General features: G+C 35.1%; 1 protein-coding gene across 8 annotated transcripts in view; it reads right to left on the bottom strand.

Moving 5' to 3' along the window:
• ANKS1B (ankyrin repeat and sterile alpha motif domain containing 1B) overlaps positions 1-24,948 on the bottom strand; it is a 416,591-nt gene that overhangs the window by 284,375 nt on the left and 107,268 nt on the right. For all 8 annotated transcript variants that reach the window (XM_032107198.1, XM_032107196.1, XM_032107200.1 and 5 more), the window contains exon 10: positions 14,983-15,148. In XM_032107198.1, the coding sequence (XP_031963089.1) occupies positions 14,983-15,148 (166 nt within the window). The remainder of the gene's footprint in view (positions 1-14,982; positions 15,149-24,948) is intronic.

The following is a 24,948-nucleotide window of genomic DNA, read 5'->3' as shown; positions in this document are numbered from 1 at the left end:
AGAAAACAAACCACAAAAGGCGGTGAGAGTAAGTGCTCTCAAATCATTTAAATAACAATGATAGCCATACACCCCAGGGATCAAGATCAGTTAATAAATAATTAAAGCAGTCTTGAAGATCAACCTCCCAATAGATATCTATGCACAGCTGCAGTGAAAATCAATTAATGGAAAAAACTATATTTTCATGAGCTTCAGTTCTTCCAAGTATCAATTAATTAATAAAGCTCTTTATCAGAAGTGAAATCAAAGTGCCAACTAAAAAGATTTTAAAACCAAAGAGACAGAAATGATGTTTTAAAATGTTTCAAGATCCAGTTATTCTTATTTAAAGTATCTAAATTTTTGAGCAGCTTCAGAGAGACTTAAAAAGCTCAACTCTCACCCTGAAAATTTACATTTTTGTATTTTATATATATTTACACTGAAAGAAGTATCTTGTTAATATATATTGCATATTGTATCCAGTGTAACAGTTGTACTCATTAGGAATAAAGAACTTGTTCACTAATACACAGTCAGAATTCAGGGAATGTTCATGGTCTTTACTGCTCAATTTGAAAGTGATACCAAAGCATCTGTACCAAAGTGGACCAGTTATGGTCCAGTATGTTGCTCTGATAGCGTCCAAATGACTTGAGAAAGGTAAAGGAAATACTGTGGATAATTTTGGAATAACATCATTGAGCTTCCAACCATTAACAGCTAATTTGTGGCACTACAGCATTAAAGTTTCTAATAACTCAAAGCCCTCAAAAAACTTGATTCCAGTTTTTAATTTCCAAATTTTCCATTTTATAATTAATGTACTGAAACATGTTTGCCATATTTTATATACTTCATTTGTACGTAGCATTTTCATCTAAAAAATACTAAAATTCTACCCTTTTTACTAATATTCCTGCATTAATTTATTTTCTATCTCCTTCAATTCAGATAAACTTATATATTATAAAAGTGTTGTGTATTTAGACATTATTAATCTTACCTTTTGACTGACAAAGCAGGATTCACATAACTTCTGCTCTGACTGCTTAGCATCTTCTCAACACTTCAGCATATTTAATTTTGCTAATGCCACAGGTTTCTCCTTGTATTTTGGTTTTAGGTTCTCTAAGATCTGCATGATAGCTTTGAGGATTCCTTAAAATGCTTCCCATTAAGTATTTCCACTAATACCACCTACTGCATTGGTTACAGAGACCACAGATATGTAGTTTAGATAGACTTGGAATTTTTGAGGGCTGCACTTAACTACATGAAGGAATGATAAAGTTAGCACAGAACTTTGTATAATATTGAAGAAAAATTGAAGTGTGCAAATTGAAGACAGCAAATGAATAAATCTCAATTTCTAGACCATGCAGCTTTGGCCCATTTGTTTGATATAGATCCAAATGAGTATATTCAGACAAGAAGGAGTATTCCAGCACGGTGGAGCAGAAACAAAGAGGGATTATAATGAAGTGAAACTATGGGGGGGTGGCCAAGTTTTATGGAGAAAAATATGGCTTGAAACTTTTCAAGTACCTTTAAGTTAAAGCTCTTAAAATATAACAAGGAATCACAATTAAATCACACTGGAGTACAGGAAAGAATTTAACTAGAACCAAAGACAAGATTCACATGTCCTGTCATTCTTACTGGCAGAACTCCTAACCACTAACAATTTCCTACTGCAAATGCCACGATTCCATTAGAATATGCATCACAAATGCATTCCATATTGTGTTAATCAGGCTGATACCTGGCGGTTGGAACAGCAATTTATAAAATGCGTTGCTTTTTGTTTGCAGTGACTTCACAAAGCAATTAACACTTTTGTTAAATTAATCAATAGCAAATCCTTGTTGCAGTTGTAACAAGTTGGATGAGAAAAACTCTGAGAGACAACTTATATAATTGATCAGAAGAAGTATTTTTTTCAAAATTTACTTGCACAATATTCACAGAAAGTTCTGATATCTTTTCATTGTAATGTAAGACATAAATAGACGTAAAAGCAATGGAAATGCTCTTGGATAAAAATTTAGTGTCAATCCCAGTACTACAGGTAAGAAAATGGTTTTAATTGTGCTGCACTATTCATTATGTATCTTCCATCAAGGAGAGAATGATTTCTGAAAGAAAAAGGACGGGGTGAATTGTATCTGGAGCTAGACTGGAAAGAGTATTCTCACTAACAGCTGGTTTTCATGTCATCATCTAGAACAGTTACAACTACATACAGTGATAGACTGTATTACAGAAAGCAGGCACGCTGCTCTGGAGCCACAAACTGTGAAATGGTCTTTTTGAAAACTTCCTGTTTTCTGACAACAATAAAGCAGCTGGGTGTGCAAGTATTCTTTCATATGGGTTCTTCCAAATCTGAGGTATTTTAATGCATATCAGTAAAAAAAGAGAAAAGACTAGTTTGACATCCCATTGCAGTAGCAAATTATTCTATTATTAGATACTATAAAATATATGCTGCAACTGCATGTTTGTGGATTGGCAATAGAAACCCATTCCCACCCTATTTTGATATATAGCAAAATCCTACATCTCTTGCACACTTCCAGTTTTCTTCTGAGGTGGCACAAAAAGAAAATGGTATAAAAAGAACAAAAATCAAATCTCTGTAATGCAAGAGAAGAAAACTTTTTGGCAGCAAGCAACATGTTGCCATCAGGACTAGCAGATGAGAAAGGGAGACAGAAGCAGAGAAAATGGAAGTAAATGAGTGTTTTTTATTTAGCTTAAAATAGAACAGGAGGGAACTTTATTTTTTTTTTAGAGAATTCAACACTGATTACCTTCAACTAGGAACCAATGTTTTTCTATTTTTTAATCATTTATGACACTGAATAAAGAAAATAAATCTGTTCGTTATGTACAAAATTGGTTTATTTTAGAAATTGCTTAATATTTTCCCAAATATTTTGACTTTAACAAAATTTAGAAAGCCATGCCAAGATTTCTGCTTTCCAAATGTACCAAAGTTAATAGAGAAGTTTATTCAAATTGCGTAAAACATATAATTCTCATTAAAATGAGTTCCCAGTGGAACGCAGTTAAAAGTATTAAAGTATTAAATACACTCTTTCAATTCCTTTTAAAAAACCACCACGTTTAAGTTGGTTTTTACTGGAGAAGTAAAGACAGTAGAAAATCTACTATTTCAGATCTGATTCAGGCCAATGCTGAAATAAAATTATTAGTGCGGATGTTCAGTTGATTGTATGATATAAGCTAAAATTATATTCCAATTTTGACACAGTAAGTCGCCAAAATAAATTCTCCTAAAGACTGTTAGTCAGAAGAACCAGAAAAACTTTTTTTAGTTTGTTCGGTGGTAAATAAAGGGAAGAGTTACTGCCTGGAGTGTCTGGGATGGAGCTGGGATGCACAGAGCATGGACTCAGCATTGAACAGAATTCTCATGTTCTGCGATACAGATATAGTCACTCACATTATAGCCTGATACTTAGGGCTCTCAGCTTGATCTTCCACATCCCTAATACGGGACATAGAAATACAAGGGATTGCCCAAGTCATCAAATCTAATAGCTAAATCAAAGGTAATCACGTAATAAAAACTGTGTTACACATCTGCTTGTCATCGACAGCAAGTCACAAACCATTCCCTAATAAACTGTGTTAAACTTGCAACCTTCAATACAAACATACCAAAAAAGCTGGAAAAGCCACATAAGGAGCAGGAGAAGGAGAGATCAGGAACATTTGCAATGCTAAGAATGTCTAGAGTACCCTAAGTTATGTATATTTCAGTGTCTATCAATTAATCCTTCAGAGCTGAGCAGCTTTATCATCTGAAATTGAGAGACCAAACAGTGGAGAAATTAATCTTCCACAAAAGACAGAGCTCTTTGTGTGATTCAATACATATCTATATTGCATTTCCAGTGTTTCTGAAAACCACTTTAGCTTTTTTTACAGTACTTGAACTGCACTGCATTATAGACATAACTCAAGTGAAGCACTAGCTCTTGAGAACTGATCTCTCAAACTATAGGACTCAGTTTCATCTTAATCCAAAATAGCACAATATGCAAAGTCTTGAATACAACAGGATAAAAAGTATGAACTTGAGATAACTGGTTCTTCCCGGCTTCTAAAATGGAGCAAGATTCAAACTGAAAAGCTTTGTAGAAAATTCAACTTAAGGTTTGCAGAAAATTCACAGGTGCATCAGGAGACACATAATATTAGCTAAACGCACATTAAGATCTCCATGCAGTGCTATACCCATTTCATGCTTACATTCCTCTAGACTGTACCAGATGCATGTAAACTGTAAACAAATTAATAGTAAGACGAAGTTATTTGATGAGTTTTACAGAAGTATTATTTCCCATCTATTAAGTTACTGCCAATTATGAAAGGCACTATCATTTACATCTGTGCAATTATCAAACAATCTCATCACCACTCTGAGGGGTAGTATTACTAGAATGGAATATGCTCTACATGGTCTATATATGTTCCAGCCCTCACTCAAAAGTACATACAAAGGATGTTGCAACTAATCATCATTTAACAAAGATAAATTCAAATCCTGGTAAATAATACTTGCATGTGGGCTTTAAAATGCAAAATAACCAAAAATAATTATCTTCCTTTGAATTATTGTTTTGATTTGAAAAAGGGTTTTTGTCTGACAGCATGCAGTCAAGTGTATAATGAGATCATTCTAGACGGTAATCACACCAGGATGGATGAAAGTGAGCGTTGGTCAGAATGCACACACTTTGATGAGCACTCATTTGCAAAAATTGCCAAAAACTCCTGTGAGGGCTGATTTTTTTCAACTGCATTTTAATGAATAATAATAAAACCCATGGAACATCAGAAAATGTTTAACATATGTCGAGCAGAAGCCTTTTTCTCTCAGTTTGTAGAGAAACCAGAACCTAGTCCTTTGGCAAATGAAATTACTTTAACAACGTAAACATATTTACTGGAACATAGTGGATGGGCGGAGACGTGCACGTATTTTGATAATGAACTGCTCACGTGGTATCAGTCATCCCCATGTGTTTTAACTTCAAATATGACAGAGTGTTTTTAAGACTGACATTTCATTCTTCAGGATATTATCAGAGATGTTATCCAGGGGAGCATTTGATGGGGAGCAATTATCCTAATTATATACTAAAAACCTTTTAGAAGGATGATAAGGTTTTAAAGGAAAGTACATTAGAGCTGCAATATGTAAGAATTGACACGACTTGTGCAACCTCAATTCAGTCTCCTGTGCATATGCATTCTGAAGAAGCCTTCATGATTATAATGCTCTTTCTCCACATGACCTCTCCTGCATCAAGGTCATAAAAATGTGGTGGAAATGGACAATGGAACAAAAGAAATTATGGCACATTAGCAATGTGGAAGGAGCAATAATATTACAAACAGAGAGATGCAAAAAATTTTTCCTAAATATCAAACAGAAACTCACATGAAAATACCCAAAGGGAATGTGAAATGAGAGAAATTTCTACTAAAGCTAGAAATTTTTAATCAACAGATCTATCTAATTTGTATCCAAGAATTTAAAAAGATCTGGCAAGAAGTCATCTCAACAAATGGTGCTGTTTCTTAATAGCACCTGGCATATTGATAAGATTTAAGAAGACTAAAAGGAAGCTAATGGAGTAACCTCAGCCATTATAGGCTTTCAGCCTGAGATCAGGAATAATGGAATAGCTGATATGGATCACCATTAATAATAAATGGAAGGGACATAGGTCATGCAAATTAGCATTGCTTCAGAAAAACTGGATCTTATTATTTAAGCTGGGTTTTTAAAATAAAACGTTAAGTTTGTTGAATAGAGGTAAACACTTCAAGTACATTTGGATTAATAAACTTTAACCCCTTTATTCAAGGGGTCTATGTTTGCAATGGAGGAAATTTAAAAAAATGTCATACTAAATTGTTCCAGATACATGTCCATGAGAAGTGTGCACTAGCCAAATGGAAAAAAAGGTAACAGTTTTACCATCTTTATCCTACAAATCCATTATGGGTAGGAGAAGTGTCAAAAAGTCCACATAAACCTCATTCTTTTAATGCTCTTTGTCAGGATTCTGGAACCTGCCAGTTTCATGGGCAAGAGTCAGCCAAGAAAACATTCTAGAAACAGCAATCACTGAATACTTCTGTCTCTTCCACTGTGTACTTCTCAGTTTGTGACACTGAAGTTTTATTTTAGCCCTGCAGGATAAATTCTGATTTTGTCAAAAGGCAAGAAGTGAAACAAACAACCAAAAAAAACCCCCAAAAACAAAAAAGCAGAATTTTTTTTATTTCCAACACAGCAAAGAATTAATTTTTAACACAGTGCTTTGGAGTTAGAGACTGCCACTCACGTGATGACAAAATTGGAGGATTTCAATTTTCTAGTTGTTAATATGAGAATTTTGTGATGAGAGGTTTGTTCAAATACAAAATTTCTCTGTTTAAAATAGAATAACTAAGGGAACAGATGTGTTAGGGGAACCTATGGCTTTATCTCACACTGCCCAGGACTGCTTAGAGGGGAAGCCAGAGGATGAATTGCTACTGAAATTTTTTATCATTTATTTTCTCTCATTTATTAATTTATTCTGTAATACATTTATAATTAGAGTAAAATCCTAATGAAAATGGTGCTTATTTTGCACAACAGAAGCTAAATTTTTTTCTCTCCCTTTGTAACTTCTAACAAGAAAATTGATTTCCATGTTGTACAGGAAACTGAAACACTAAAGCAGAGATTTATTATAGAGATAATTTATAGAGATTATATTTTCTTCTTTAAACATTAGAGAGTGCATGTGTGCACTGTGGGTATATCTACTGACAGCAGGCTACAGACATGTCAAGAAAGAATATGGGACAGTATCTGTCTACATAAAGTGAATACAGATCACCAGGACCTGTTTCTTGGATAATACCAGAAACCTGCCCTATCTGGACAACCTAGCAACAAACTTCACTGCAGAAAGAACTTTCAGGCTGTCTCAGTCACCTCCTGAACACTACCTAAATATAGCTAGAGTGGCCCACAGCTTTAACATGCTGTTACAACATGGTTAGAGGGAGGCAGTTAACAGGGCAAAAATCAGAGTTGCACACCTCACTGACCTGTCTACAGCCACTTCCAACTACAACAGTGGAAGAGATAATTTAAGAGGCATCTTCTCCTGATTTCAGACAAAATCAGAAGGGAAATATTCGCACAGACAGTACCTCATTTTTCATCTCAGAAGAGGTATTTTTCCCAGTCTCATATCAATACCTAATTGGCTAATTCATAATTCTAATGAAGACCCTTCTTTTGGAAGATGATGTATACAGTGAAAATCTAACCCAACTGAAATCAGTGGTAAAACATGTGCTAACATCAATGACATTAGGAATACATGTCAGGCTCTGAGACTCAGACCACTTGAAGTCCTACTCATCAAGACCAGCCGGTCAGTAACACCTGTCAACAAAATACTAACCAACATAGGACCACGGATGAACTGTGCTCCTCTAGGAGATACAGTATTTTAAAAAGTCAGTAGAAAGCATCCTAATTAAATAATATCAGAAATACAAAAAAACAGGTATGAAAATATTATGATGATGAAACAAAACTCCCAATCTTCTCATAATTTGGGGATTTGTATTTTGAGAAAATAAAAGGAACTATTAAATGCCAGAAGATACTTACAAAATTAAAAGGAATTCTAAAATTGTAATTTCTGTTATAGAAACAGCTACAGCACCAAATAATCTAGGCATAAACTTCAGGAATCTTTTCTGGTTTTGAAGGGTGCTTTAAAAAGTACTAGCTGTACTGAGGAAAAAACCCAGCAAAATGCAAGATGGAAGAGCTATTGTATATTTCACTCTTCCATCAGCACTCTCTTGATTTTTATTAAAATGTCACATGAAATTAAAAAATCTTAGCTGTAAACATATGTTAATGTATTAGACAAAATAGCTTCTGAAAAGAAGTGTGCATTCTATACTGTGGCAGTCAGAATGACAAATACAAAATGTGTCATCACTGAAAGGAGAAGTTTGCTTTGGTTTCTGGTACAGTGTTCTGGCAAAGATGTGTATCTTGAAGCTCTGAATGTGAACCTTACAATACTGTACATGAACCTGTTAAAACAAGTAAATTGATAAATTGATACATTCTGCACCATGGCCAAATTATCTCCATTTGGCTCAAACATGGGTTTAAGGAAAGAAAAGAATAGGAGAGAAAAAATATGTATAGGTCTCGACACTAAATTTCACTATTAATAAGTTATTGACTGAAAATTCAGCTGAAAATTTTTGATAATTTTCAATTTTTACTTTGAAGTAAATTTTACTAAAAAGCTCATAAACAGAAAAATCAAACTACTTTCATTTGGACTAAATATAATATTTAATTGAAAAAATGGTATCTGTTTTCCAGTTCAGCCGCTTCAGTTGGTATAAACATCATAACCCAGATTTGCTTTCTGAAGAGTTGCTGGAGAGCTCCAACTTAGACAAAGACAGAATGTTAGGGTACCTCTGTCTTGACTGCAGTTGGCCATGAGTACACTGAAGTTGGAAATGACAAGCTTCTTAATCACTAGCACAGAAATCAGTGATTCTAATACAGACTTCTGTGCAGAGTAACAGGCACTAAACCCCAGATAATTTTAAGATGTATTTTGAAAGGTTTATTAAAGGAACTACACAAAGGCTAGAACCTAACTTTTCTCCCTTTAAGGGGAGTATTGTCATTGTGTCAGGGCACTGTGAGACTATTGCTCATTCTTTCCATGGCCTATGATACTCCTTCAGTGGTAAATGTAAAGGGGAATTATATTGTGTGAAACATCCTGAGAACGGGGAGACTTTAGTTAACAATGGGAGCGTTTCTCTAAGGCAAAAAAATTACTTAGAGAAGAAAACGCTTGCTGTCTAAAAAAGTGTTCAGCTATTAGGTTGTTATGGAAACACAAGCCTCTTTTGTCAGCGAACTACTCCACCACACGGATGCAAGGCTCACATTACAATGCACACCTATGCCCTGTGCTCCATAATGACAAGCTCTGAGTGGCTCTTCACTTCTCACTCAACATACAGAACACTTATACTCTTTGGAGATAATGTTTCCTTGAGTAACAGACAGAACAATAAGGGACATTTGATTATCACACATATATCATCACAGAATATCCTGATAATAATTCCTTGGAAGGGATCCACAAGATCATCAAAGTCAAATTCCTGGCCCTGCACAGGACAGCCCCAAGAATCACACCATGTGCCTGAGTGTTGTCCAAACACTTCTTGAACTCTGGCAGGCCTGGTGCTGTGATGCCATGTCAAGTCCCGAAGCACTAGTAAGTTTTACTGGCCCTGACAAGGTTCTCCATTCACATCCCTGCTGCTTAGAAAATTCAGCACTGATGGCAGGTAGGTAGTAATGACTTTGAATATGCACCACAATGTCAAAAGCCTTCATGGACAGTCGGTTGTTTCAGAAACATTTGTGTTAAATTAGGCTGAATTTCATAGATTAGGCTGAATTTTCATCTGGTTCTAGACCAACTGTTACACTGCCTACTCCTTTATTATGTTCTTTCCTCTACACAACTAAGATGATTTTTCTTTGTCATTAAATACTTCTTCTTGACAGTATTTAATCCTGGGGAGTTAGACTGTAGGTCATGTGTTCAAGTGCACTATATCCTGCTATCTCTGGTTTAAAAAGCACACTTAAATGAAATACAGCTCTATTAGCAGTCCTTCTGCTTGAAGCAATTTGTGAGTGGCTTTCAGAAAGGTTTGTGTGTGACCCTTCAGATCAATTGGAGTATCAAAGTGATGAAGCATCGATGACTAAAGCTACACTCTTGAATTTCCATTCACCCAGACAATTTTTTACATCTGGCAGTGTGATGGTTCCTTCTTGTGGCCACTTTTCACTGCTTTGCTTATAACTAGAAAATAACTGCACAAAAGTGAAGGTGTAAATTCATCAAGTTAGAAAATATGTATTTGGGATCTGAATCTCAATCTGGAAAACTGAAGTGTGCAAATATTCACGATTACTGAAGTCAAACAGAAACTGATGATCCAACAAATAGAATTTTATTTACCAAGCCAAGTATTTGATGATTTTGGAAACGAAGTAAAAGACAAATTTTAATGTTGATAAAAATGTTACCACAGCTAGGCCCTTTTTTCAATTCAGGTTTCTGGAGAATTGTCTCCTAGATATCTGTATGAGACTGCTGACACAGCGTTAAACAGTAGACACAAGAATGCAAGCTAAGGTGATCTGACACACTGGCTACAAATTTTCAGGTTCATTTTCTCTGTAAACACAGGAGAGGGATGCCAGACTGAGAAAGCAAAAGAACCTCAAACCCTAATATTGCAAAGAATTGGCCAGCTTGGGGACAGTTTGATATATTGTATTAATTCAATGTCAACTATCTTTTTCTTAATTTCCCTGCTGTGATTATGAGGCTATAAGGAAAAGGTATGATTAATTACAGATTTATTAACTGCATAGTCCTCCTTACAAGTTACTGGCATTTAAGCACAAATCAAGTAATTTTTTTAAATAACAAAAACATCCTGACTGACAACAGCAAGATTGCTTCAAATACACTTAGCTGGGTGAAGGAGCAGAACAGCTGCTATCTCTTTCTTTATGTTTCAGCTCCATGCCTTGTGTTTGCCTGCTACAGGCTAGTGGCAACACATCACATATTCAGGGACAATTTTTATCCCTGATAGAATCCATATCTTTGATATAGCTGGGTAGAGTAGTTGTACAAGAGCTATCTTTAAAATTGCTGACTTGGGAATTGCTGACTGTGCAGTGGCTGAGAGCTCAGCACAAGTGAAGCCCCATAGTATTTATCTTATTTCTCAGCTGGATTTTGCAGCCCACACTGAGTTCTGATTTGCCACAGCTCAGCTGTTTTCAGAGTTGAAGATGGCTCACTAAGGTGTCCCTGACCTGCAGCCACAGTGAAGTAACATAACAAAACATAATAGGTTCTTGAACTAGAATTCTCTTATCCAATGGTGATTCTCATGCAGTTTACATAGAGAAATGTCTCTTCTTGTTATTGAGATGCTTTATTATAACCTTTGTTAATTTGCATAGACAGATTAAATTTCCCAAGGAAGGTGGTCGGTTTTTTCTTCCACAAGTTGTTCAGGAGAAACAGAGTTTGAAAAGTCCTCTCTAATTCCTGATAATATTCAAGGAGACCTAAAAATAGTTTATTTATTACTGGCTTTGACTCACTATTATTGAAAATTTAGCATATAAACTGCCACCTGGTCTCACTCATAGGGAGTTTCTGCAGTAGAAATGATAAAAGCAGACTCAAAGAGATATAATCTCCCCACTGGGTAGGGGCATGCACTTAACTACAATAAAAAACCCCAAAAACATTTATTCTGTAATGTATCTCAGACTTTATTCAATATTTCTCCTAAATAACATGGATGACACTATGAGGTGCAAGGGTGGACTGTGGTACAGAATGTCTAAGCTACCAAGGGTACAAGTTAAGTCTGTAAGGGTCTTTAACCTCAGAGCCCCAAAAGCAGCCTAGTGGAACACCTAAATCAGTATTCTGGACTCTATATGAAGTGAACAAAACCACAATAACTTCAGGAACACCTTTTGAACTTCATTTACACTTTTTCCAAGATGATTTGTTGCTATAGTTCACAAAATCTCATTACATCCCTAAAAGCAAAAGGACAATACTAATGCATGGCTTATGAACTAATAAAATTTCATTACTATTTTTCAAGATTAAATATGTCATGTGACTTCTTTTCTAAATGGAAGAGTGCTGTAGAAATTAAAATGAGTAGCAGAAATGTCTAGTTTAAGGAATAAGGATACTGTCCTGGAAGAGGACAGGACAATATCCAACAGGACAATATCCAACAGAAGAATCACTAAGATTGATTCATGAATCAATTATTTTATATTCATTTTATGATATTGATCTATGAAAATTTAAATCCAAATTTACATTTTACTTAATGGAAAAAAATGGTCTTAAAGAGTGCAGTATTTAGAATATTCTTATCATGTCTTAACAACTATTTTAAAGGTAGAAATGCTGAGAGATGCTTACACACTCTGCCAAACTTGTCCTACCAATCTATCACAGAAACAAAGAACCGTTTAACTTGGACTGAGACACACATGCAGTCTCTTTTAGTCTTAAATCAGTCCTAATTAGAAGCAACTGCTTTAACTGCCAGTGTAAACCAATAAATGTTTCTCTTCCTATATAAACCTAATCTCTTGCAAACCAACATAAAACCCACACAACACAGGATTTCAAAAGTATAGGTAACCAACTTTATGACTACTTTTATTTGCTTTCTATTCAGTTTTTCTCCCTGAAATCTAACAAGCCTTTACCATTTGTTGCATGGAGTTCTCATCCTCTGTGATTCTGTACCAGTTCAACAATAAAATTCAGGGAACTATGGAGCAGTCTGTTTTTTCTCCCCTGTAGATCAGAGAATGATGGCTGATAAGGTGACTATGCTAGGAGTTTACTATCAGGGTAGATAATAGCAGCAACATGTAGCTCTACAGTTTGAAAGGCCAGCCAGAATGACCTTTCCTCTCAGTACAAGAAAGGAGAATTTGCAATCACTGAGTGCAGTCAGCCTCACTTCTGCTGCCTAGAGGTAGGAATGCCCCAGACAGTGCTGAGTGTTGATCACACTGGCCTACTACCTAGGGAGAGGACACTGACAGATGCAATTTTATGTTCAAAGTGCTGCTTCATGTTCTTAAAGAGCCCTACATATCACATAATACAGAAATTTGAAACAGTATTCCCAAAGTCGGCATGTCTCAGTGACACAAAAACGGAGGGAAATTCAGGGAAAAAAGCATGCAATATTAGATATTTCTTTTAAATAAATGATCTATAATCATATGTAACTTATTCAAGCAATAAATCTATATGACCTAAAGTGGCAGGGTGACATTCACATGCAATTACACGTAGTGCTAAATACCTTATAACTGAGAGTGACGTGTTTCATTTCATTTGGTCCATTTGTAGTATCAGATAAGAGCCAACACGATTCCAGATATGGCTTGCAAGCCAGGCCAGTTGGACGACTTCTACATTTACAGCTTAAAATAAAACTACATTTTTCTATACAGCCAAATGTTCTTTTAAACAAAATGCCAAGGGGAAAATATCATAGTGGTATATGGAAAACTAAGACAGAAGGAATTACAGTACATTCGTATTGTCAACTCATTGATCTTGTTACATCTTACAAATACCAAGGGTACCTACAGCATGAATGTCCTACAGCTTCCCTGGTTATACTCTAGGCCTCTGATACACACAAATTTAAACTTCACACAAAACATACTTCCAGACTAAGACATAAAAATGTCCTTTTTAGGATCTGTGTTTCACCTTGATCTTAATGGACTTACTATGCCTAAGGAAAATGCTTGTGTTCAGCAGACAGCACAGTTCCAAAGCCTGGTATTTTAACTAGTGAAAACTCCCTCTTTTTTAAAAAATACTAATTACAATGGAAAGCCTTGTTGTTGAGGCCCATTACTAAGAAGGCAGGTAATGAACTCCCCCTACCAGTTCATTGGGTATGTGTATGGCAGTCTTTCCAGTGCAATACATATGTTTATGGTGATTATTCAAGTAGAAGTTTGAAAAAAAAAAAAAGATAATTTATTTTCTTCCTTTACTGAACAACAAACTACAATATTGTCCTGCACAGACTAATTTTTTTTAGATTATCAGAGCCAAAATCATCAACAAAGTAAGAAACACAAGTAGTCATGCTGGTCCTCAAGTCAGATTCTGGTTCATTCTGTACAACTATGCTATGAAGATGCTATCCTATTTTGTGCCACCTTTTAGACTGCTGCTCATAATACAGGTTCCCTCAAGTCTTCTTTAGCCCAAATTTAATGGAGGGGTGGGAATTATGATCCACTCCACCTTACCTTGCAAACTCCAAAGCTGTATCTTGCTATCTGGCCCTCATATACTATGCCTCATACAGCTCTGGCACTCTTCCAATACTAGTTCAGCCGTGAAAGCAAGAAGGTGCTGTCCCTTACACAGACCAGATCAATAACATGATGTTAGTCAACAATCATCTGTCACTCTTGTCTATTACCCAAATCATGATTCCTAATCAAGATCACACAGGTCGGAAAGTCAATTGCCTGTTTCAAATAGGTCTCTGCTGCTGAGAACTGTCATTTGTCAAAGCAGACTCTCAGTCCAATTAATTAGAGCAAAATGACTATATTCTGAAATTCCTGTACCAGGTGGTGACTAATGAAGAGTTCAAACAAGGGTAATGGAAGAGATCATGTATTTTGGAGAACGTAAGCAGAGTTCTTACAAATAATATCGTGCTTATACATAATATCTGACTTATCATAATTCTATTAGTTTTTAACTATTTTAACCCATTGCTGTTCAAACCTGTATATAATACAAATAGCAGCCTGTCAAACTGTCATTTAATATTTCCCTTAATTCTCATTCCCTATTTCATTTTCAAAAATGGATCAGATATTCCTTCACGTAACATGAAAATGCAGAGTATTTTAAATTTTGAACTAGTTCCATAACGTTGTTGCTAAGCAATACTTAGGAAAAAAAAGAAACAGGTTGGTTAAAGGATTACTGCAAAAGGCTTGACTGCAAGAAACTCTAATTTGGCTTTTTGCAACCTTCTATCTATCTAGGAAAGTATTTAAACATCTGCTTTGTTTTCACTTCTACAACATTTTGCTATTAATCTTTATTCTGATGTGAAGCTCTTATGGTAGCTAATGGAAGACTATAATCATACTGTCATAAATAAACAGAGTGCTGCATGCTTAAAAATATAAACCTATATATTCTATAAATTAACACTTAAACCAATGACTGTGTAAAGGATTATTTGGTGATTTACCTGGTCTTGAGGAAGGAACTCTTGCTATCTCTAAGGAACAAGGCTTTTTGGTGACTGCTATGTCTATCGAATCACAAAGACTGCTGTCATTTTCTGAAGGAACTGCATCCAGAGGTACAGAGGGTATTGCTTCCAATGCATAACCTCTCTTCTTTGAATAAGATTCCTGAAATGCAAAAATTTAAGTAGGTAAGAGAGATATTTCTCAGATGACACAGGAAAAGAACCAGGCTCAATAACTCTGGCTTGCAGGGTTTAGAATTCAGCAAATTAAATACCACATTCTGCTGAAATCCAAACTGTATCAGACCAGAAGAATTACTTGCATGCTAGAAGAAAAAATTTCTTATTTCTTTAAGTTTTTGTATAATACAGTTCTTGTTCAGTTTACAGAAGAACTTCATTCATCAAACTTTGTATTTAACGAAAGCCAGATAACTGCTTTTGCCATACCTGTTTTGCTGGTTCTAACTCAGGGGATGTCTCATTTTCTTTTTTAATTGTATCTCATGAGAGCAACAATTACATTAACCACTACAATTACATTCTCTTCAGGGATGGTTTTACAAAATGTTTATATTACATTTAAGAAAACTAAAAATATGCTTTCTACATATGGAAGGCAGGATCCCAGGCTGTGAATGAAGATGAATTACTGCTCTACGTTTGAGCAAAATAATGACAAAGGGTCCCATAACAGCGATACGTACAGCAAATTCTACTGATTAGCAAATGTTTAGGGAGGGAAGAAAGGAATTAGAAGTTTTGCTGGTACAGTAATCCAATCAAGCAGACTGTTTCTAGTTTTGAACATGACTAAGAAGATAACATCCAGTTTCAGCAGAGTTTCACCAGAGATTTATATTTTTTAATCCCAGCAGAAAGCAATTGCATGGTCAAAGACATATTTCCACATCTTTCTTACATTGGACATATGGATGTCTCGGAAAGTCAAGCATCAGACATAAATCAAATATGATATAATAAAAGGCAAAGGGCAAGAAAGCACCCTGACAGTTAGATATTATCATAGCCCTACTCAGAAAATGATTGAGGAATGTGATGTCTGAAACAAAATGTGGAATAACAATTTCTTCACCAAGAACTCACATTACCTAAGGCAAACTATGGCTGTAGGTAACAGTGCCTTTTCAGATAAATGATTTATTTTATACTGTTAGCAGATAATTACATGACTCAACTTCTTGCCTTTTTTTTTTTTTCTGGTGATTGTGCTCATTTGATCTTTATGAGAGTTCATAGTTTGGCAATAATTCAAGGTCTCTTGAAGGACAGGGTTAAGATAGCAGGAAGAGGAGCTTCACTTCAAAATTCTTCTGGATGACTTCAGTAGAGACAGATTTAAATCCCAGGTTAAACTAATAATGAACTTGAAAATGAATACTGGAAACAGTGATCAGGGAAAACATCATGCAAAATAAAATAAATAGAATACTAAGATGCATTTGTAATAAAAAAATTAGTATATACTATCAAACAATACAAAATTGGTGGTCAGCATTCAAAAAACATGTCTAAAAGAGGAATGTGACTGCATCTCTACCTGTTTCACCCCTTCCAGCTTATACCTAGTCAGAGTATGAGCTCTCAGTAGTCTCACAGATATAAACTAATAGTAACTAGTTTCAGATAGTAGACATAATAAGGATTAGAAAAGTTTCCAAGTGGGCTTCCTGCAGCTCCAAATGTAACTTTATTAGCTTAAGCCATTTCATTCCTTAAACGAAGTTAATAGAAAATTATACAGAGGCATTGAAGCAGCTGAAGTGCAACTGCAGGACAAGAAAAGGAATCCTTCCAACCTTGAAGAAAAAGGAATTTCTACCCTGTCCATTTAAGTCTGATGTAAAAAGGCAGAGGCAAAAATTTATTTACCAGAGCAATTAATAAAACAGGAGACTTCAATTTAATCCTTGTACTCTTCTAGAAACATGCATTTAAGACAGAATGCCAAAACCCTAATTATAGTAAATCTGCCTAGAGAAGCCCATGAAGAAATACTGCAGCCTTAAAATTGTGACCAAACTCCAGAGTGAAACTGTTCAGTGCCTGAATTCAGACACATTAAAAAAAACCCATTATAAATCGATAACAAAACATTAGAATAGACATTGGATCACACTTTGTGTCACCCAATATTCTGTCTGTAAATGTAGCCAACAGTGCTGACCTAGAGAACAGTGAAGCCAACATGAGACCAGGTCAAGCATACAGTAACTGTTTCTCCTCCTGCAACACTTTGTGGGTCTCACACTTCATAGTCAAAAGGTGCTGACTTTGTTTTGCATGTCTACCAATCCAACTTTCTAGAATTACCTTCCTAAGTTGCCTTTAGATGTCCCCTTTTAGAGTTTGCATGCCCCCCATTTTGTTTTTAGCTATCTCACCAAGTTTGACATGGCTGCTTTATACATTAGGTGGCCATGAAGGGTTGCTCTTTACTTTTCCTCTCCTTGTGATTTCACAGACATATGCACTTCCCATGTTCTCTCCTTTAAGGAATGTGAGATACTAACCCTACTCACCCAACTGCTCCCAGATTTTCACCATCCCTGTCACCCTTCATCCTCTCAGTCTTCAGTGATGTGACAGGGATGACATTTTCACAGATTTCCTCATTCAAGATGAGGGCTCACCAAGTAGTCATACTGACATAATGATGTTCCCTCTTTTGTACTCTACTCCCTTCCTAATTGCTCTTAACATTGAATTTGATTTTCTGAATGTAATTCAACATTCTGTAATTAACATTGCATGAATATAAATGTCAGAGAAGAATAAATAAAGATGATGGAGTTACTCAAAAAATGGTTTGAATGTAAACTACTGACAAGTAAATTCTTACTAAATATCTCTCTAATAAATAAAACATAATAATAGTATGTCCAGCAGAAGTTAAATGAGTTAGAGTCAAAAAAGAATTGTTAAGACTTTAGAAAGCCTGAAATTGAACTGATTAAGCAAAGATTATGAACCTTAATTAAAAAGTGCATATGTAGCAAAAAGGAAAAAGAAAATTTCTCATTGCTGGAGAAAAGCATTCTGAAGTCTTCTAGTCGCTACAATATGTTCTCCATTTTGCTGGTAATGAGCATTTCTAGAAATTTCTAAGATCTAAACTAGTTCACTAACTTCAAGTTAGATGTTAGCAGATGACGTAAGATTGTCTTTAAGTATCAGGCATGAAGCAACGTGATTCTGTTTTTCTCTAAAAGTTCTTCACCAACTGCAGTAACAAGTAACTCTACAGTAATTCTACGTCCAAGTTATTATCAACTGCATAATAAAACCTTCTAAAAATACTTTTCCTTTATCTTTAGTCCTGAAATCAAAATAATCTGAGTCTAATTTTTGTTTTAAAAAGAGATTATTCAATCTCAAATTTCTATTAACCATTCCAAATTGCTGAACATGAGACATACAACTGACCACCACCATCATGACAGAATTAGTCCTTATTTGAAATTAATAACTTCATAAAAATCATGTGCTGGGCTGCTAGTACATTAAAATAAGGAAAGGATAAAAATACATTCACAATAGAAGTAAAAAAAAAAAAAAACAACAAAGATTGAGAGTGACTGAGTCCCTGAGAAATCACTAGAGAACAGCCACCCATACTGATAAATAGAAATTAGATTTTTTGTCTTGTAGAAAGAAACAGTAATGTGATATTGAAGTTGCAGAGCACATGCCAGGGACACAGGGCACACTGTGGCCCTTATTCATAGGCCTGCAGTCAGCTGGGTCTCTTCTGAGCATATACTTGATGGGATAATACCTATGACACACAATCTGAAACCTGAACAGGGCTAAGAGCTTGTTTATCAGTGGGAATGAAATTGCTTCTAAATATCTATATGGCCATTGCAAAGAGTTATATACAGTTGTGAAACAATGTGCCATAACATGACTAAATCTTCAAAAACTACTGATGTTGAGTTAGACCTTTTTTCCACATTTTTGCCAGGTTTCTAGCTGCTCTTGCTTCTGCCTTCTATATACTCTTGCCTTCCTTTTAACAATCAAACTGAATGATGTATGCTTAAGGGCTGAAATACAAGCAGTATATGCAAATTTGTGTTTGTATGAGCTATGAATAAAACGACAGAGGCTCAGAAGGCACCTAATCTGAACTGACACTCTGACAAGAAGATGAAATTCGTACCTAACAGAAAATTTTTCATTCTGTCAATATCCTCTCCTATACAAATCAGGTCACTTGAAGCTTTATTACTTCCCTGGAACATGGGACAACACACCAGGGTCACACATTACGTTCCTCTTACAGGAGAAATAATCTGGGAAATACAGAAAGGAAAAATGCAATATATCTGCCACCTTTAGAAATATTTTTTCATTTATACAGACAGTGAAGAACAGCTATTAAATTCTGACATACCCCTTGAGATCCACCAGGGTATTGTGCTGTCTCCCCTGGCTTGCTGCAGGCCAGAGGACTAGTATGTAGAATCCAGGTGGCTTTTCTTCCATCATAGTATGATAAATTCTGCCCAGCTGTTCCTTAGAAGAGTACAATGATACTTTATTGATGAAAATTTGGAGAGTTATTGATCTTACATTCCCCATCACCCCAAAGCTTATGATTATCCTGAGAGTGAGCAATGAATTTATCCCATTTATGTAATAGAATCACAGAATTAGGGAATGGTTTGGGTAGGAAGCACCTTTAAAGGTCATCTAGTCCAAACCCCTGCTATGGAGAGGAGTATCTTAATCTAGACCAGGTTTCTCAGAGCCCCTGACCTTGAATGTTTCCAGGGATGGGGCATCTACCTCCTCCCTGGGAAAACTATTCCAGTGTTTCACCATCTTGATGGTAAAACATTTTCTTTCTTACATCTAGTCTGAATGTATTTTCATCAAACATACTTCTTGACATTTGTAAACAGACTGATGTTTAACCTTGTTGGGTTGGGACACTTCACACTGAAATATTAATGATAAGTAACTGAAGGTTGCTGAGAGGAATCAAGAATTCAAGCAAGAAAGAAGTCCTGACCAGTGATGGGAGATAATCAGAACAGTTTTCTGACATGCAGCAAGGGGGAAAGGGAAACGCTTGAACCTGAAGGCCGTTGTGCAAGTTTGCCACAATAATGTACTAAGCAAAACCAGCTGAAAGTATTTCCTATGTCACAATAACCCAAAAGCCCAAGTAGATGGTGAAATATTTATTTTGACTGCCTTTCCAGTCGAAGATACCAGGAATATTACTGTAATTTATGGCTAGTAAAAACACATTTATCTCTTACTAATAATTTAACCAAAGAAAGTTTCATAATATCGTGTAATTAGAATAATTTGTCATGAATCAAACTATCATAAATGTTCATTGTTATGACAGCTAGAAACTTTTGAATGTGTAATTTGTCATATAATATACAATAAGGTTCCTGATATACTACAGAATCTGGAAAATCACCAATAATCTTATTTAAGGGTAATGACACTGGAGAATCTTCTCTGGTCTGCAGAAAGTATTTCTAATACAGATTTTTAAAATAATATGCTCTTTTACCCTTTCACCAAACATCTGAAATTGTGGGTTTGCTGTTGTAGGAATGATACATGTACAGAGTTAACTGAAATAATTATTTCCCTTCAGCACCTGAAACAGCCTTTGTAAGTTTCAGTAAGCCTTCCACAGAGCTGAGAAAAACATCATTTTTAAAAGCATGTTAGAGTTGTTGTCCTGTGTATTTAGTTAGAAATGTAAACATGATGTTTAGTTTTTCAGAAACCATTCAAAATTTAGATTTGCTTTTTCAAACTTCATATATGAAAAAAATGAATATAATTTATATAACACCCCAAAAGTAGGTTTATTTTCTCCTTTTCCTATGCATATTTTCACATATCCTGTTTAGAATTTAAAAGTTCATACAAAAACTCTACAGACATGAATCACTGAAAGCTAAAGATTCCTACAATGCCTTACAACACAAAAAATCACTACTATAGCCTAAACTATAAATGTCTGAAGACATGGGTAAATTGTGAGCATAATGAATGCAGTGCTAACCTCAGCAGCAGGAACATGTCACTATATTTTATGCAGTGTTTTCATAATTCTAACTGGCAGATATTCAGCATTTCAAATGAAGTTAGATTGTTGTAGTCATGTTACATGCTTTCCCATGCACTCAACACTAAGGCCATGAAAAAGAGCAGATGCTTCCTCTAATAAATAACTCACTGTGACAAAGAATATACTAAAAGTGTACATAATCTGGTTTATGCAAATGCTAACTGTTGTGTATGGCAATGTAGCAAAATATAATGACTGTTTTAATAAATGATTCTTAGTTTAGCTCAAAAAAATATAAACTAGAAAGCAATTTCCAGTTTAAATACCCTCCCTTTTTCTATTGTTTTCATGAAAGATGTTAAAAAAATCATGTCTTGTTGGAGTATCAAGCTGTGGGAAAATGCCTCTTTACAATAAAGGCTATTATATTAAAAAAAGATAAAATTAGCTGAAACCTAAGCTCCATGGAAACAATACTTCTCTGCAAGATGCTTATGCTCTAATGCCTAGGTTTTAAACATACACACACAGTTCCAACTGAAGCAGCAAACATGAAGAATAATCCCTCACATTATAAGGGCAGAAACAATGGAAAATGTTAGATATTGAGAAACCTTAAAGTGATGTCAGTATTTGACAGCAAATGCAGAAAACAATTAAAATGCTACTCTATGTTAAGGAGACTCACATTTCTCACATTTTATAGCTTAATTTCTATCAATTACTGTGCCAGTAAATGAAAAATGTATGTGTTGCTGTGAAGGAGAGAGAGGAACTGAAAGCACCTAAGTAAACCTCGAAGCAAAACACAACAGCTCTGTGAACAGTAACCCTAGAGCTGTAAACTGACTTGATTGGAGGGCAGATAACATCACTAAAATGAGACGTTACGGGAGAAATTTTCTTTGAAAAGAGATATTTAACACCAAAATATGTTAATCCATTATCTATTATAAATAATCTGTGTCCTTCTTGAAAATATTCTATATCTGCCCATGCATTGTGTTCTGAAGTCAAGTAAATACTCTGACAAATTTGCACAATAGAAACCAATTAATTGATAACACATACAATAAATTTGATAGAAGCGACAAATAAACATTTGCTATTTCAGGAAGGACAATCTCCCATGTTTGAAAGTTTTTGACACTGAAGAAACAAAAAATTAAGTATGTTTGGTATAAAAGTTATTATTGCAACAGCATAAGCCAAGACTCTCTGTAAAGAAACCTCTCCTACACATGTTCCCACAATAAAACAGAAAGAACAAGAAAATGTTTTTTAAAATACTGAAGTTACGGAGAGTCATATTATCAAAATGAAAAAATTTTGTTTGTTACATACAAACATACCTTTATTTGTTACACAACTGGAAAGTGAAATACAAAATTAACAGAAAAAGAGTTTGAAATTGTTCTTTAAAGATCCCAGCAACATGCAAAGTTTGTAAAACCTAATACTTCCTAATTAAATATTACCAAATAAACTTTGTCTGCAGGTATTTCAGCAATGTGAAAATTAAGCTTAACAGTAAGAGACAATTGGAAGGAAAGTAAATTCAAACTGTAAGTTAGAAGTGGTGCTTGAAACACTAAAACAAGTTATTGCATGACAACAGAGGACATATGCACATTAGCAGTAAACACGAGTTAAGGGAATATTGCCTGTATCCCCTATGATCTTAAAGAAGAAATTTTCTATTTCATACCATAGTTCAGAACAGTAGTTCTGAATGGGAATCTATGAACTCTGCTATTTCCTGGCTAAAAATGTGCCAAAGTCCACTAACATTCATAAAATGGATGTTTAGTTTTATGGATACAAGGAGCTCCATTGTTCTGTGCTATCTCACCATAGTGCCTATTTTCTTGGGAATTTTATGAGAGCTAATGTGGCCATGTTGAACTTCAGTAGCTAAGATGGAAATATAAGGACAATACAGGAACTTAATTCACTGCTCATTGCTGAAGGAAAACCATTCCACTAATAAACATGCGCCTTCAGTACCGCTCTTTAAACAAGAAATCCCACTGGTTTATGTCAAAGCTCTACTGCTTTAATTGTTACTATGATGATTTCTGTGGTATCATAATCTACTTACTCATTGCAAATTCTCAGCCCTAGCTATTAAAAAATGGAAACAGAATGTGAAGATTACATAAAATGAAATTAGAAAGGATTATAAGGGAACCTAAATCACATTTTCAATAAAATTTGAACTTTTATTTTCTATGGGTTCACTGCAAGATTCCAGTTTTGGAACAGCTACCACAGAATCATATGTCTATTTTACCAGAACTAAGGGGTCTTGCTCCAGGTTTGCAGTCACACTAGCTGTATGGAATACTTTTACCACAGGTAGTCTCTGTTAATGCTGTGCAACCCTCTTTCATATGCAAACAAACTACTATCCCAGTGCTTCCCAAAACCAAGACGGTAAAAATTTTTCACACAAAAAATAATTTCCCTAATGATTCTATTGCTCTCAGTTTGATTCAATTATTTTCTTACATTTCATCAAATTAATAACTCATCTTCAAAATAGCAATGTAAATGCTAAAAGTTAACAAACATTCAAGTAATTTGCAAACTCAAGATCCTTTCATAATTTCATGATGAGAAAACAGTGTTGGTAAATAAAAGAAATTTGCTAGTTTGAATGCCTGGACATAACATGAAACCACTAAAGCCAGACAACAGGAAACCCTTGGCAGTGGATCTTTCTTTCTGGGTCAAAAATGAGATTCTAGCCACTAAAAATCCAAACTGTGGGGTGTGTGCAGTTGTTCTTTGATCTTACAGTCCTGATGAGAAATAACTGTCTGTGGGAGAAAGATGCTAAGATTGCTATCCCTTAAGAGGCAGCTCAAAAATTGTTCATGAACCTTACAATAGAACATTATTGAATTCAAAAAGACAAAGAAAAGATACACTCAGTCTGCCCACTTTGGAAGTGGGTAGAAAGGAGCAAAGGAAAGCCTTCTGCTTTGTCAGCTGTGTACCCTTTCTAAGTGCCCTGGTGTTTAATTTGCACACAAATTTAGCTCAAAAACTAGGCATGTAGTCAAACACATCCATCTGCTTCATGTCTCACACTGGCTGGTTCGCAGTGGCTTCCTGTTCAACAGAAAAGAGCCATCAGTCAAACACCTTCAGAGATGTGGACACTTTCCCAATGATACAAAGAGCAAAAGCATCCAGATGGGTTTCTGAAGGAACTTTCTGCTGTTGACACTTGTTTTTCACAATGCAAAACCACTAACTCTATAAACCCAGTCTGAATAAGGCAGAATTTAATCACCTGTCTATATACAAACAGATTACAATAGTGTACTAAAGAAAGCTTTATGTGTATATAGAACTGCTATGTGTATGTAGTATCTGCTAATCATAAAAGCTAATTAGGGACAAACCTAGTGATTTGTAAGTACTTAGATCATTAGGCTAAAACATTGTCTCAGAGTTATAGACTCAATTTTGTTAAATTCAAAATTAGGTAGATATAAATAGGACTGAACATTGCCTAAAGATTTTATTTTCTCTCTTCTTTTTCACAGTATAAAATATTGTGAAACAAAAACTAGGATGCTAAAAAATTATAGCACCTCCAAAAATAATATAGTTGGCTTGATACTGTCAATTCATTATTTAACTTCTATGTCTTCACATTTGCATCTTTTATCTTGAAAATCTGCAAAATGCCTGGTGGACTATTCAGGTTATACAGAGACATATTTATAACTTTTTTTTTAAAAAGCTATCTCCCCCTTTCGCCAAAGGAACACAACTATTCTCCATACTATTAGGAGCATTAATGTTACTTCTTTCTATTATAGTAGATTTTATGAAATGAAACTGCTTATTGCTTCTGGAAAGCGAAAAGAGCATCTGCA

Source organism: Corvus moneduloides, chromosome 4, assembly GCF_009650955.1.
Source record: "Corvus moneduloides isolate bCorMon1 chromosome 4, bCorMon1.pri, whole genome shotgun sequence".
Taxonomy (NCBI): domain Eukaryota; kingdom Metazoa; phylum Chordata; class Aves; order Passeriformes; family Corvidae; genus Corvus; species Corvus moneduloides.
The sequence above is the reverse complement of the archived record's forward strand: the minus strand, read 5'-3'. Positions and strand labels throughout refer to the sequence as shown.